Below are 12,722 nucleotides of genomic sequence, written 5' to 3'. Positions count from 1 at the left end.
TCATAAAGTCATCTGGAATGGCAAAGAAAGCTTTATGCATGACTCCCAGAGTTCATCAAGATTCTTTGGATTCATATTCAATGCCTCCTCCTTCATCTTACCCCAGACATGCTCAATAATGTTCATGTCTGGTGACTGGGCTGGCCAATCCTGGAGCACCTTGACCTTCTTTGCTTTCAGGAACTTTGATGTCGAGGCTGAAGTATGAGGAGCGCTATCCTGCTGAAGAATTTGCCCTCTTTTGGGGTTTGTAATGTAATGGGCAGCACAAATGTCTTGATACCTCAGGCTGTTGATGTTGCCATCCACTCTGTAGATCTCTCACACGCCCCCATACTGAATGTAAACCTAAGCCTTGATTTTTCCTTCACCAAACTTGACTGATTTCTGTGAGAATCTTGGGTCCATGAGGGTTCCAATAGGTCTTCTCTAGTATTTGTGGTGATTGGGATGCAGTTCAACAGATGATTCATAGGAAAAATCTACCTTCTGCCACTTTTGCAAATGATCATCTAGAAGTCAAGTTATTGTTTGTTGCTCTTACAACTGGGATCAATGACAAGACTTTTGTCAGGTAGTGCATTTCAACACTGCAATCTGTCTAAATGAAAAATCAATCGATCCAAACGAATGAGGTGGTCTCTGCTCAGTAGAAACGGACTCTGGAGTGGTTCGGTTGTAATGACAAAACGGTACAAACTAACGAACCAGCCTAAATCACAGTGTATTATAGTTATGTAATAGCCATATAGTGTACAGTTGAACTCAGAATTATCAGCCCCCTTGAATTATTAGCCCTTCTGTATACCTTTTCCACCAAATTCTTTTCTTTTTACAACACATTTCTAAAATAATTAATAACTCATGTCTAATAACTGATTTCTTTTGTCTTTGCCATGATGACAGTACTTAATATTTTACTAGATAGTTTTTAAGATACTCGTTTTCAGCTTAAAGTGACATTTAAAGACTTTAACTAGGTTAATTATGTCCCATTTCCATTGAGTGGTACGGTACGGTACAGTTCGATATGCTTTTATGGCCTTTCAAAAAGCACAACAAAAGGTGGAGCTAGACACGCAGCTGAATGCTATTGGTTTACAGGCAAACATCACCAGCTCATGCACAAGCCAGGAGAATGTGCTTTAGTGAGCAACACCCAGAGTCCCTAGTTCACTTGTTTTGGTAATGCAGTTATCAGAATCTGCCGTATGTCCTCTTGTTGTTTATGAGGCCATCTAAAAGCGTGAGTGGTTTCACTTTTCTCGAGAGAGAGAGCTCGCGTGCGTGTCTATATTTGAAATAACAAACTTTTTGAGCAGATGATAATAACGTGCGCATGATTATTGAAATGCTTCTGACATCTGATCCTTTCAGAAACGGACTAACGCAAGAGTTAAGCGCAAAAAAACAAAAGGAGAAGCCGCAAATGAGAAACAGAAAATGATTCTTTCAGCAGCCTAAAACATGAACAAGCTGCCATGTTTAACTATTATCATCACCTCTTGGACTATTATGAACTTGGAATGACGGAATTACTATCTAACAGAGGTTACATGTCCTGGTGAAGATTAAAGATACAGATGAGAGGTTTGCACTGACTGTGGGCTATATGTTGCGTGTTGTTATTGAACCCAAATAAGGACTAAATGTATGCTGTGTGTAGTTATTCTGTAATTAGTAACATATCGGAGATTGTAAGGGGCTGTATGTGTTCATTTATGTTGCATTTGTTTATTTATTTTATATAATCGCAGACGCTACAGTAGGCTATTTTGCATAATTGATCTGCAGTTATAATTAAATTATGTACATAGAAAGGTTAGTAATGAACATTTATACACAAGTATTTATGTGTGTAAAGCATCTGTTTTGTGAGAAATGCTTCTCGTATGAAATGTGAACGACCCGTACAGCTTTACTGTGACATTTCTTTGAGCAAGAACGACGTCGGCTGAAACTTTCTGTAGTACACCATCATTGGTATCCTTTGGCAGTGGAGACACAAGCCTAATAAAAGTGACCCGTCCCAAACCGTACAGTACCGTACCCCTCAGTGGAAACGGGCCATTAGGTTAACTAGGGTAATTAGGCAAATCACTGTACTGTATACCGATGGTTTGTTCTGTATCAATCGAAAAAAAAATATATTGCTTAAGGAGGCTAATAATTAACTTAAAATGGCCTAAAAAAAGAAAAACTGATTTTATTCTAGCCGAAATAAAACAATTAAGGCTTTGAAATAAGACTTTTAAAACCCTGACAGAGACAGAAAGAAGATTTTTTTTTCCAATATAACTTAGCCTTTTATAATGTCATAAGGCAATATCAGCTTGTCTCCTGCTGCCTGGACATTTGAGTGTGTAAATGTGTGATTTACAGCTCGTCTGCAGGCACCTGAGGGTGGGGATAAAAACCCAGAACAAGAGAGCGACATAACAAGTGTCGAGTCGTCGGCCCGCTCTGCCTCTCCTCCACGCCGTAATGGCAGCGTCTCCAACTTCGAATCTCCCATCCGGCCGGCGGACAGCATCCAGACTATAACCCAGTCGGCATCACGGTCTGATGTTCCCAGAGCTGCCAGAGCATCCCGGAGTCCATCAGTTCCTGTGCGGCAGAAACACAAAGTGGAGCACGCAGCCAGTAGGTCTGTGGGGTAAAAAGCTTTATTATTGCTTTTAGTTCACTGCTGCTTTAGCTTTCATGCATCTGCAGTTCATAAAGCTTCATATGCTCCATTTCTGCCCATGTAGTGCACACAGAATGTACAGCAGCCCCTCAGTTCCCCAAAGACAAGTACGACAGAGACAAGTGGAGTTCATACCCATCAGGTTTGGTATACATTCATCACGTTTGATTATGCATAAGTCAGTCGTATTTGTGCAATTCTGTTTCTGTTAATTGAAGGTTAAGCTCTATAAACAGTATGATATGTGGCAAAATTTAGATAAAATATGATTAATTAATGAGATGATTTATACCATATTTGATTAATTGTGTAATCAAAGGGAGAGTCGGGGTGACAATGGAATTGAGAATGCAATATTCAGTTTTATTTAAGAAATGTCAGGCAGGCTGTGGTCAAACTTGAACAAAAGGTGTAATGAGGATAATCCAAAGGTGTAGTCGAGGTCACAGGCAATAAGGTCAGTACAGGTGGCCAAACAACATAAACAAAGAAACAAAGCAAGGATCAAGCATGGAAAGACTGGACTAGGATACACAATGTGTGTGAGAATGAGAGGTGTATATGTAGTCCGGGTCATTAGTCCTTACAAGCTTCAGCTGTGTGTGCAATCATGGGTGATCCAGAACTGGTGTGTATGTGAGGTGCCTGATGGGAAATGTAGTTCAGTGGCAGAACTGTAGTTGGGGTGATAATGAATGTTCTCCATCAATCTGTAAGGGCTAGATCGCTGTTGATTGTAACTTTTTTTTTCTCTCTTTTTCAAACAGTTTTTTTTTGTTACAAATAAAAAAAAATTAAACGTTATTTTTATTTGACATGAAGCTGAAATAAAATATGTTTTGGTTAGATTGAAGATTAGATTAAAGATTGAAAGATTAAAGAGTAGATTAAAAATCTAAATTGAAATTTTGAAAAGTACATGTGTTACCTGGCAACTAATTTAAGTAAAATATTTATGCTGGAGTATTAATATTAGGAATTAAGTAAAAAGTTTAACTTTGTGTCAAAATACCAAAATTACATGGCTCAAAGACAGGCTTACAGTGTGTGGCAGTATGTGGCATAATTGAGGCAAAATATGGTTAAATAATTAGATTAATCAATCTATAATTGATTTATTGTAACAACAAACATAAAAATGTGTTCCTATTTGTAAAAAAACTATTAAACACTATTTCTATTTGAAATAAAGCTGAAATAAAATATGGTTTAGCTAAAGATTAGATTAAATATTAAAAGATTAGATTAAAAACCTAAATTGAAATATTGAAAATGACAAATGTTACCTGGGAACAAATTTAAGTAAAATATTTAGGCTGGAGTACAGTATTAGGAATTAATATTTTTTATATAAAATAAAAAAATAATAATAATAATAAAAAATAAAAAAAAATTACTAAAAAGTTTAGCTTGGTGTCAAAATACCAAAATTACATGGGTCATAGACAAGATTTCCAGTGCCAAGACTGTGTTCCAGTCTGATGACAGCTCAAAACCTGCCCAAGAGGAATAAAGCCTTTTTTCATTTTCCGATCAGAGAGAAATACAATGTTCACACTCCAGTTCTCAAAAGAGTTTGAAACAAATGTGTTTCAATATTATATGGCAAACAAAGCACACCAACAAAAGTTAAACAAACAATGGTAAACCAAAGCAAAAAGGGAAGAAACACACATAAAACAAATGTCAAACATAGCTCAAGTTCACACGAAATGCTGGCTATCCTGAACTGATGCGGCATTTCCCTTATATAGTGTCCCATTGTCCTGCAGCGCAACGATTGGGGCTCTTCTCAATTGTGTCATCGAACGTCAGTCTGTGTCCTGAATGATTGACATCCAACACAGCCAACCTGCGTATCCTGTAAACGCAAAACAAAACCAGCAAAACCAAAACAACAATCCCCAAACTGGATAACGTCATATAGACGTAACAGCAGTTAATTAAGCTAGTCTACTTTGATTAGTTTTGAATATATTTTCTGAAAATAAAAAATGGGACATTAAAATCATATTGCTGACTTTTGGGTTTTGATGTTCCCAAACTGTTTTTCATCTTTGGCACAACCAAATTACTAAATGGAAATACTTAAGATAAATGCTTCCTGAAAGTATTAGTAAAGAAAACACAAAAAACACTGTCACTGTAATTAATAAATATGTTGATATACTGATACATAAGCACTTAATCATATTATATACCGTAGTAAAGTAATTTACTGAAGTAATTTATCAAACTATTGAAATGCCAAGAAACTTTTCTTGATACTCATAATGGATACATAAAGTAAACTTCTGTCAGCAATACATAACCAGAAGTACGTCCACTTAAGAAATTAGTCTCAGTTCAGATAGTATGATTTTTATTTTCGAAATAATTGAATGTACATTTTATATCGCTGCTTGTAAACCCATCAGAACACTGTCTGACTTTAGTGGAATTGTGTATGTGCATTTCTAAAAATGTGCTTTTTTTCTCCCCTGGTAAACATTGTCACAGTTAACACCATAATTCTTCTGAGAGCACTCAACTACAAACAATACACTATCTGGCAAAAGTCTTGTCGTCGATCCCAGTTGTAAGAACAGCAAATAATAACTTGACTTCTAGTTGATCATTTGGAAAAGTGGCAGAAGCTAAATTTTTCCCATGAACCATCTGTTGAACTGCATCCCAATCATCACAAATACTGCAAAGACCTAAAGGAACCCGCATGGACCCAAGATTCCCAGAGAAATCAGTCAAGTTTGGTGAAGGAAAAATCAAGGTTTGAGTTTACATTTAGTAAGGGGGGGTCGTTCAGGAGATCTGCAGAGTGGATTGCAACATCAACAGCCTAAGGTATTAAAACATTTGTGCTGCCCATTACATTACAAACCACAGGAGACGGCAAATTCTTCAGCAGGATAGCGCTCCTCATACTTCAGCCTCCACATCAAAGTTCCTGAAAGCAAAGAAGATCAAGATGCTCCAGGATTGGCCAGCCCAGTCATCAGAATGAACATTATTGATCATGTCTGGGGTAAGATGTCAGAGGCATTGAAGATGAATCGAAAGAATCTTGATGAACTCTGAATGAGTCCTGCAAGAACGCTTTCTTTGCCATTTTAGATGACTTTATTAATAAGTGATTTGAGTCATTGCAGAGATGGATGGATGCAGTCCTCCAAGCTCATGGGAGTCATACACACTATTAGTTCTTTTTCTACTGCACCATGACTTTATATTCTATCCTGGACATTATTTCTGTTAAATAACAAGACTTCTGTCTAAGCAAAGTCAGACCTTACTGTTCTAATAAAATATGATCATGCCTTTATTTTGAATTATTTAATTTTGGTAAAATAAGCGTAATCTAGAGGACTTTGCCTTTCATATAAGCCACCTCTGATACCAAATGACCAACTAGAAGTCAAGTTATTATTTGTTGTTCCTAATACTTGAATAGGTGAAAGACAATATGTGACATAACTTTTGTCAGGTAGTGTACACTTTTTATGATAAAACTTGGTTAAATTTACCAATATACTTTACTAGTATAATATACTTATTAGCTATTCGTTTTTAATGTATCTGCTAAAGAACTGAATGTACATTTAAATGGTGTTCATAGAGCTTACCTTAAAAGAACTCTTTAAAAAGCCCCTTTTTACTTTCAGTAATATGTCATCAGCTTACTTTTCACCTTTGGCTTTACCTTTTTATTTCATAACATTCATTTACTTCATACTAATTGCTGCTTGTCTCATACTTAAAAAAAATCACTGTCAAGTTTATTTACTTGCATGGAATTTCAACCTTGTGTTTCTTTCTTTGTTTCAAAGCAACCTCTTATATGAAGAATGTAGATATGTGGTTTTAGTCCTTGACTGTGTAAATCATTATCCAGTTTTTGTGTAACATGTGCATTTTGTTTCACAAAAAAGCAATAGAGATGTTTTAATGACCATGACTTGGAATTGGACTTTGAAAACATACGTTACATAATACATAATTCAATGTATAAAGTAAAAAAAATCAGTTATTAAAAATGAGTTATTAAAACTATTGTTTAAAAAGGTGTTGAAAATATCTTTCGTTAAACAGAAATTGGGGGAACAATTATAGAAGGGGGCTAATTATTTTGACTTCAACTGCATATAAACATACATTTTCCTGTCACTTGTTACATTCTCTGATGTCCAGGCATTCTGGGTACATGGGCAGCACCAGCGGTTCCAGCCGCTCCAAGTCCTACCACAACATGGCCTACAATCCATGCACGCGATATACAGAAAACATCCACTCTGATCCACTGTTTCGGAAAACCCTCCGACCGATGCACACCGAGCCCAGCGTGATTACGGCTCAGAGTTACGTGGGGAGACGTGCGCACACAACACGCTACGTCATCGTCAATGAACACGATGCTCGCAAGATGATCGTGCGCACCAATATGCGCATACCTAGGCATTACCGATTACCGGACGAACCGGAGATCGTGGAGCTGTATCCTCGCAATGTAAAATGCTACATTCCTCGGACTCCCCACCGAAGCCACCAGCCGCATCTTAGTGAGGAGGTAGAGGAGGATGAAGAAGATCCCAAGACCAGCACAAGGAGGGGATCAAGCCGTCCGAAGTCCCTGTCGGACATCCGTCAGACTCCACGATTCTACATTGGTGATAATGTAAACAGTCAATTGTCAATGGAGCATGGTATATATGGTGATGAAGAGGAATATGACCAAGAAGACGATTGGGTAAACGTGCATCCTTGCTCTCAAACTAGCCTCCGAGGCCCAGAGTCGACTCACAGATATGGTGAACACTACGTCAAGCCTAAGACCAAGCATAAAGTGGAGCCATCGCTGACCGAGTCAGATTCGGCATCATTGGCATCAAGCAGCGACCAACAAAACAGCAGCACAGACCAGTACATTCAGGTCATTCACAACAAAGAGAAGTACCTGAAGCCCAGCGCAAAGATGACCAAAAAGAAAGCCAAAAACAGTGTTACACTTAATGTGCCTGATGGTAACGATCTTGTCTGCTCCAATGTTTAAAGTGGAAAAATGGTGAGAGATAATGACTCGGTCTGGGAAATCTAATGAACAGTCTGATATACAATCCTGATTTATGGCCAGTTTATACTTCTATGTCAAGTCCAGGCAGTAGGTTTGGTGTAGTATAATCAAGTCCCCTCCGGAACCGGGTCACTATTAGAAGGAATACAGCTACGGTCAGAAGTTAACAAGAATTAGGAATTAAATCCAGGTCATGCACAACAAAGTGAAGTGCCTAAAGCGCAGTTCAAATATGGCCAAAAAGAAAGCCAAGTACAGTGTTAAACTCAATGTTTGACGGTAATGATCTTGTCTGCTCCAATGTTTAGAGTAGAAAAACGTTTAGCGATAATGACTCTGTTTGGGAAATCTAATGAACTGAAAGCTTGATATAGAGTCAGTTTATACTTCTCTGTTGTGGTCATGCAGAATGGCCGGTTGATGACAAATCGAGTCCCTCCTGATCGGGGTTGTTGTTAGAAGGGATACAGCCTCAGACAGAAGTTTATAAGAATTAGGAATCAAATGCAGGTCAATCACAACAAAGAGAAGTACCTGAAGCCCAGTGCAAAGGCGGCCAAAAAGAAAGCCAAGAACAGTGTTAAACTCAATGTCTGATGGTAACGATCTTGTCTGCTCCAATGTTTAGAGTGGGAAAAACCGTGAGAGATAATGACTCTGTTTGGGAAATCTAATGAACTGAAAGCTTGGTATAGAGCCAATTTATACTTATTAGTCGAGTCCAGGCAGTAGGTTTGGGGTGATGACAAATCGAGTACCTCCTGGTATAGAGTTGTTGCAAAAGGTATACAGCCGCGGACAGAAGTTTACAAGAATTGGGAATTAAATACAGGTCATTGACAACAAAGAGAGGCACCTGAAGCCAAGCGCAAAGGTGGCCAAAAAGAAAGCTAAGAACATTGTTAAACTCAATGTGTCTGATGGTAACGATCTTGTCTGCTTCGATGTTTATAGTGGAAAAACAATAAGCGATAATGACTCTGTTTGGGAAATCTAACGAACTGTCTAATACATAGGTCTCAAACTCAATTCTTGGAGGGTCGCAGCTCTGCACAGGTTTTGCTCCAACCCTAATCAAGCACACCTGGTCCAGGTGTTCATACGTGTACCAGATGTACACAGCTGAATCAAGGTGTTCAAGAGTAGTCTTGAACACCTTGATTAATTAAAGCTAAACTGTGTAGAGCTGTGGCCCTCCAGGAATTGAGTTTGAGACATTTGGTCTAATGAAAGCCTGATGTAGGGCCAATTTATACTTTTGTGTCGAGTCCATGCAGTAGGCAGCTACAAATTCTACCTATTAAAAACTCCAGTGAACCAACAAGATCACTCAACGTCCTTAGTGGATCTGATTCCTAGGGGAGGACTTGATTTGTCATGACACCGATGTAGCCTTTGTACTATATAGTCACAGAACATGATGTGCACCTCTCAAAAATTGTAACGAGGCAGAGTGCAAGGCCTGTGATTAGTCTGTTTGGTAGCAGTGTGAGTGTGGGCGGGGCTGAGCGCTGCGAGAGCAGGGTTAGTGTTTAACTTTTTAAGTGTTGAGTCCTATGGACAAGCTTCAGATACTTTTGTTTTGTGTTTACTTTATGATTAAAGTTGTTGATTTATACTTCTGCATCGAGTGATCACCGTACCCCTGTGCCATACCTTGCAATTGGGCCTTGGTAAACACTCGCTCCTATGGCCTCACTCTGCTTCCATGACTTTTGGCCTCACCCACACACAAAACCGACCAATCACAGATTTTGCACTCTGTAATGTCACAACGGTAGGTACTCTTTTTTTGAGAGGTGGGTGAAAGGTTAGTATAAATTGGGTAGGATATTACCCCCCAAAATGAAAATTAATAATCTGAAACTAATGAAAACTGTCAGCATAACAAGCTCTTTTTAACGTCTAAAAATCAAAGTGATGAAACCGGAAATCTTGAGCCAAAAAGATTCCAATGGCTGCGTCCTCTCGTACCTCAAGAATAAGGTCAAAAGGAGAAAACTCGAACTGGTTTAGAACAAGTCAAAAGTGAGTAAATGATAGCAGAATTTTCCTATTTGCCTGAACTTCCCCTTTAAATAGTAACCATTTTAAGGCCTTTCATGAGAACAGCAGCACAAAGTCTGTTTTAAAAGGTATATTTTCCTACCTTTTTATTTTTTCAGCCTTGGGGTCATGATACACTACTATACTAAACTGTTCAGTTTGGCGAACAAGTTGGTGCACAAAAGTACGAGTGGAAGTGATGAAAGCAAGCAAAGTGGCACAGACTGAATCATGGTCAAATGTTTTGCCATTTGATCTTATCTGAGCATTATTGAGGTGTGCCTGGTGCTTTTGTTAATTTTTCAAATTTTTGCTACATTTTTCTTTTTTATATATTTATTTATTGGACATGGACTTTTTTTCCACAGCTTTAGGATTTCTTCTTTTTGGCAAATTGTTATGCAGCATTATATGAATCCCTTTCCAAAATGCACTATAAGTAATGATATGCAGAGTGCTGCACTGCTGGCCAACCCAGCATTTTCAGAACCCCAGTAGAGTGTAACAGATGTAAAAACTCCATAAGGAAATGTGTTTTTTAACAATAACTGATAAATGTTTAAAGTCAGACCTGTTGCGAAGTTGCTTTTTGATTGTAGATGCTCTTTTGAACCAATCTATTGGTATTTTAAAACAACCATGTTCAATATCAAAATTCGTGCAGAAAAATTACATTACCCATGATGCTGTGCAGGAAATTCCACCAACTAGAGTGTCATTTGCACAAATGCACCAACAGAATATGCTTTAAATGAGTAGATGTAAGCACAGGTAGAACTACCTGCAAGGCATTTCTGCCTGACACATCAGCCGGTAAGGACGTCTCCCTAGCGCCCCCTGCAGCCAACCCTAGTATCCTTCTCTCCCCCTTACTTGTCTTTCCTCCAAAGCCATACCCAGAAGCTCCCTTACTCTGCCTCCTCTATTAGTGCCCTTGATAATTTGGTGCCTCTGACCCCAATAGACTTCAGGAGCTTTGGGTGGAGGTTCCAGAGAAGCCTCGGCAGCCAATTTCCACTGGATAAGTAACCGTGCACTACCCTGCTTCATTACACGTGTCTGCAAGGTTTGCATATCACTCCTACTTCTTCAAACGCAGCCTCCACCCTGTCTTCCCATGGCACTGTTAGTTCAACCATGATGACTGTTTTTGCGACAGTGGACAGGAGCACAATATCTAGCCGAAGGGAGGTTACAGCAATTTGAGGTGGGAACTTCAGCTGATTATCGTGATCTGCTCTCAGCTCCCAGTTGCTTCCAGGTGACAGCAGCGACCACATCTTTGTGGGGCTGCTAAGCACCTCACCCCCCTTCCCTCACAAACTGGAAAAGACTGTGAGATGTTACTGTTGTGGCCCTGTTGGCTTCCAGTATGCAAGCCTCATAGACCTCTGCTAGTTTTCGCATGACCTGGTCATGACGCCATCTGTATCATACTAGACTCAGTGCTGCCTTGCATCTGGCCAGGATGTGTTGTAAACTAGGATTCAGATGGCCACAAAGCTGACAGCTTTCCTCTGCGCCATACCAGAGATGCAGATTCTTTGGGCTTGGGAGAGTGTCATATTTTGCCCTGATTAGGAAGCTTAACCTTTCTTGTAGCATTCTCCACAAATCTGTCCATGTCACAACCCTGTCAACAACAGCCTCCCAGGTTGTCCATCTCCCTTGTTGGGATTGGCATTGGTAAATGTGCAAGAATGGTAAAACATTCTTGCACATTTTGTTCATGGTGTTCTCCTATCACTTACAGTGCTTGAAAACAACAACTTGAACTGCGTTGCAAATTAATTAAACCCCAACTAAAGCTGCGTTTCATTGAATATTTTAATGGGAGGTAAGCGAATTGAGACTTCTGATTATTCGGAACTCTGCATAATTAAAAAAAATGTTTGTAAAAGGGAAAACTCCTACAGCAATGGGAATCGGGAACCACGCAAATCTGACCAAGATAATGTACAAAGTTGACACGATTGTTTACTATAAATGCAGTGTATTTGATCAATTTAAGTGGTTAACCAGACGTTGTCTTCTGTAATTAAAACTTAGCTGGACCATTAGCTGAGCAACATACCAATGACAAAATTATGTATAGCGCAAGCTGCAACTTACGTAACACATTTGGACACTTGTAATTTAATATTATGTAATGTGTTTGTAATGTGTCTCCATACCACCACCAGTGTGCAGCATCCACTTGGATGAAGCGACGGCAGCCATAGGGCAACGGCACCAGTGCATTCACCACACACCAGCTATAGGGGGAGTGGAGAGACAGTGATAGAGCCAATTCAGTGGATGGGGATGATTGGGAGGCCCTGATTGTTAAGGGCCGAGAGGGAATTTAGCAAGGACACCCCTACTCTTTACGAGAAGTGCCACTATACTGAGGCATTATTACTCACACAGACCGCAGGTTGAGTGCCCCCTGCTGGCCTCATTAACACTAGAAATCTATAATCTGGTGTTTTTGATTAGGGATGGAGCTAAACTCTGCAGGGATTTGGCCATAGGGATGAGCTCTTCTGAACAGAGCAAACTGTTTGACACTAAATAATTTACTATCGCAAAGGATCACGGGGGACCAAAGTGTTCATCATTTATATCAGGGGTGCCCAAACTTGGTCCTAGAGGGCCAGTGTCCTGCCAAGTTTAGTTTCAGCCCCAATCAGACACTCCTGGGCTAGCTAATCAAGCTCTTACTAGGATTTCTAGAAACATCCATGCAAGTGTGTTGAGGCAAATTGGAGCTAAAATCTGCAGGACACTGGACCTCCAGGAGCGAGTTTGGGCACCCCTGATTTAAACCATTTAAATTTCGAAGGGCCCTTCGAAGTGGCCAGTTATAATCACTTTCTATTTGGAACGACACTTCAATATGGCAGCCATAATTGTTTTTAATTTAAATTGCCCTCTGGAGGG

The 12,722-nt window shown here is 39.4% G+C and overlaps 1 protein-coding gene across 1 annotated transcript in view; it reads left to right on the top strand.

Annotated features, from left to right (window-relative positions):
* Positions 1-8,761, top strand: part of LOC130232629 (transmembrane channel-like protein 3) — a 44,246-nt gene extending 35,485 nt beyond the window's left edge. The window contains exons 13-15 of the mRNA XM_056462603.1: positions 2,383-2,647; positions 2,754-2,831; positions 6,875-8,761. Coding sequence (XP_056318578.1) covers positions 2,383-2,647; positions 2,754-2,831; positions 6,875-7,733 — 1,202 coding nt within the window. The 3' untranslated portion in view covers positions 7,734-8,761. The remainder of the gene's footprint in view (positions 1-2,382; positions 2,648-2,753; positions 2,832-6,874) is intronic.
* Positions 8,762-12,722: the final 3,961 nt, after the last annotated feature.

Source organism: Danio aesculapii, chromosome 7 (assembly GCF_903798145.1).
Source record: "Danio aesculapii chromosome 7, fDanAes4.1, whole genome shotgun sequence".
Classification (NCBI taxonomy): Eukaryota; Metazoa; Chordata; class Actinopteri; order Cypriniformes; family Danionidae; genus Danio; species Danio aesculapii.
The sequence above is the reverse complement of the archived record's forward strand: the minus strand, read 5'-3'. Positions and strand labels throughout refer to the sequence as shown.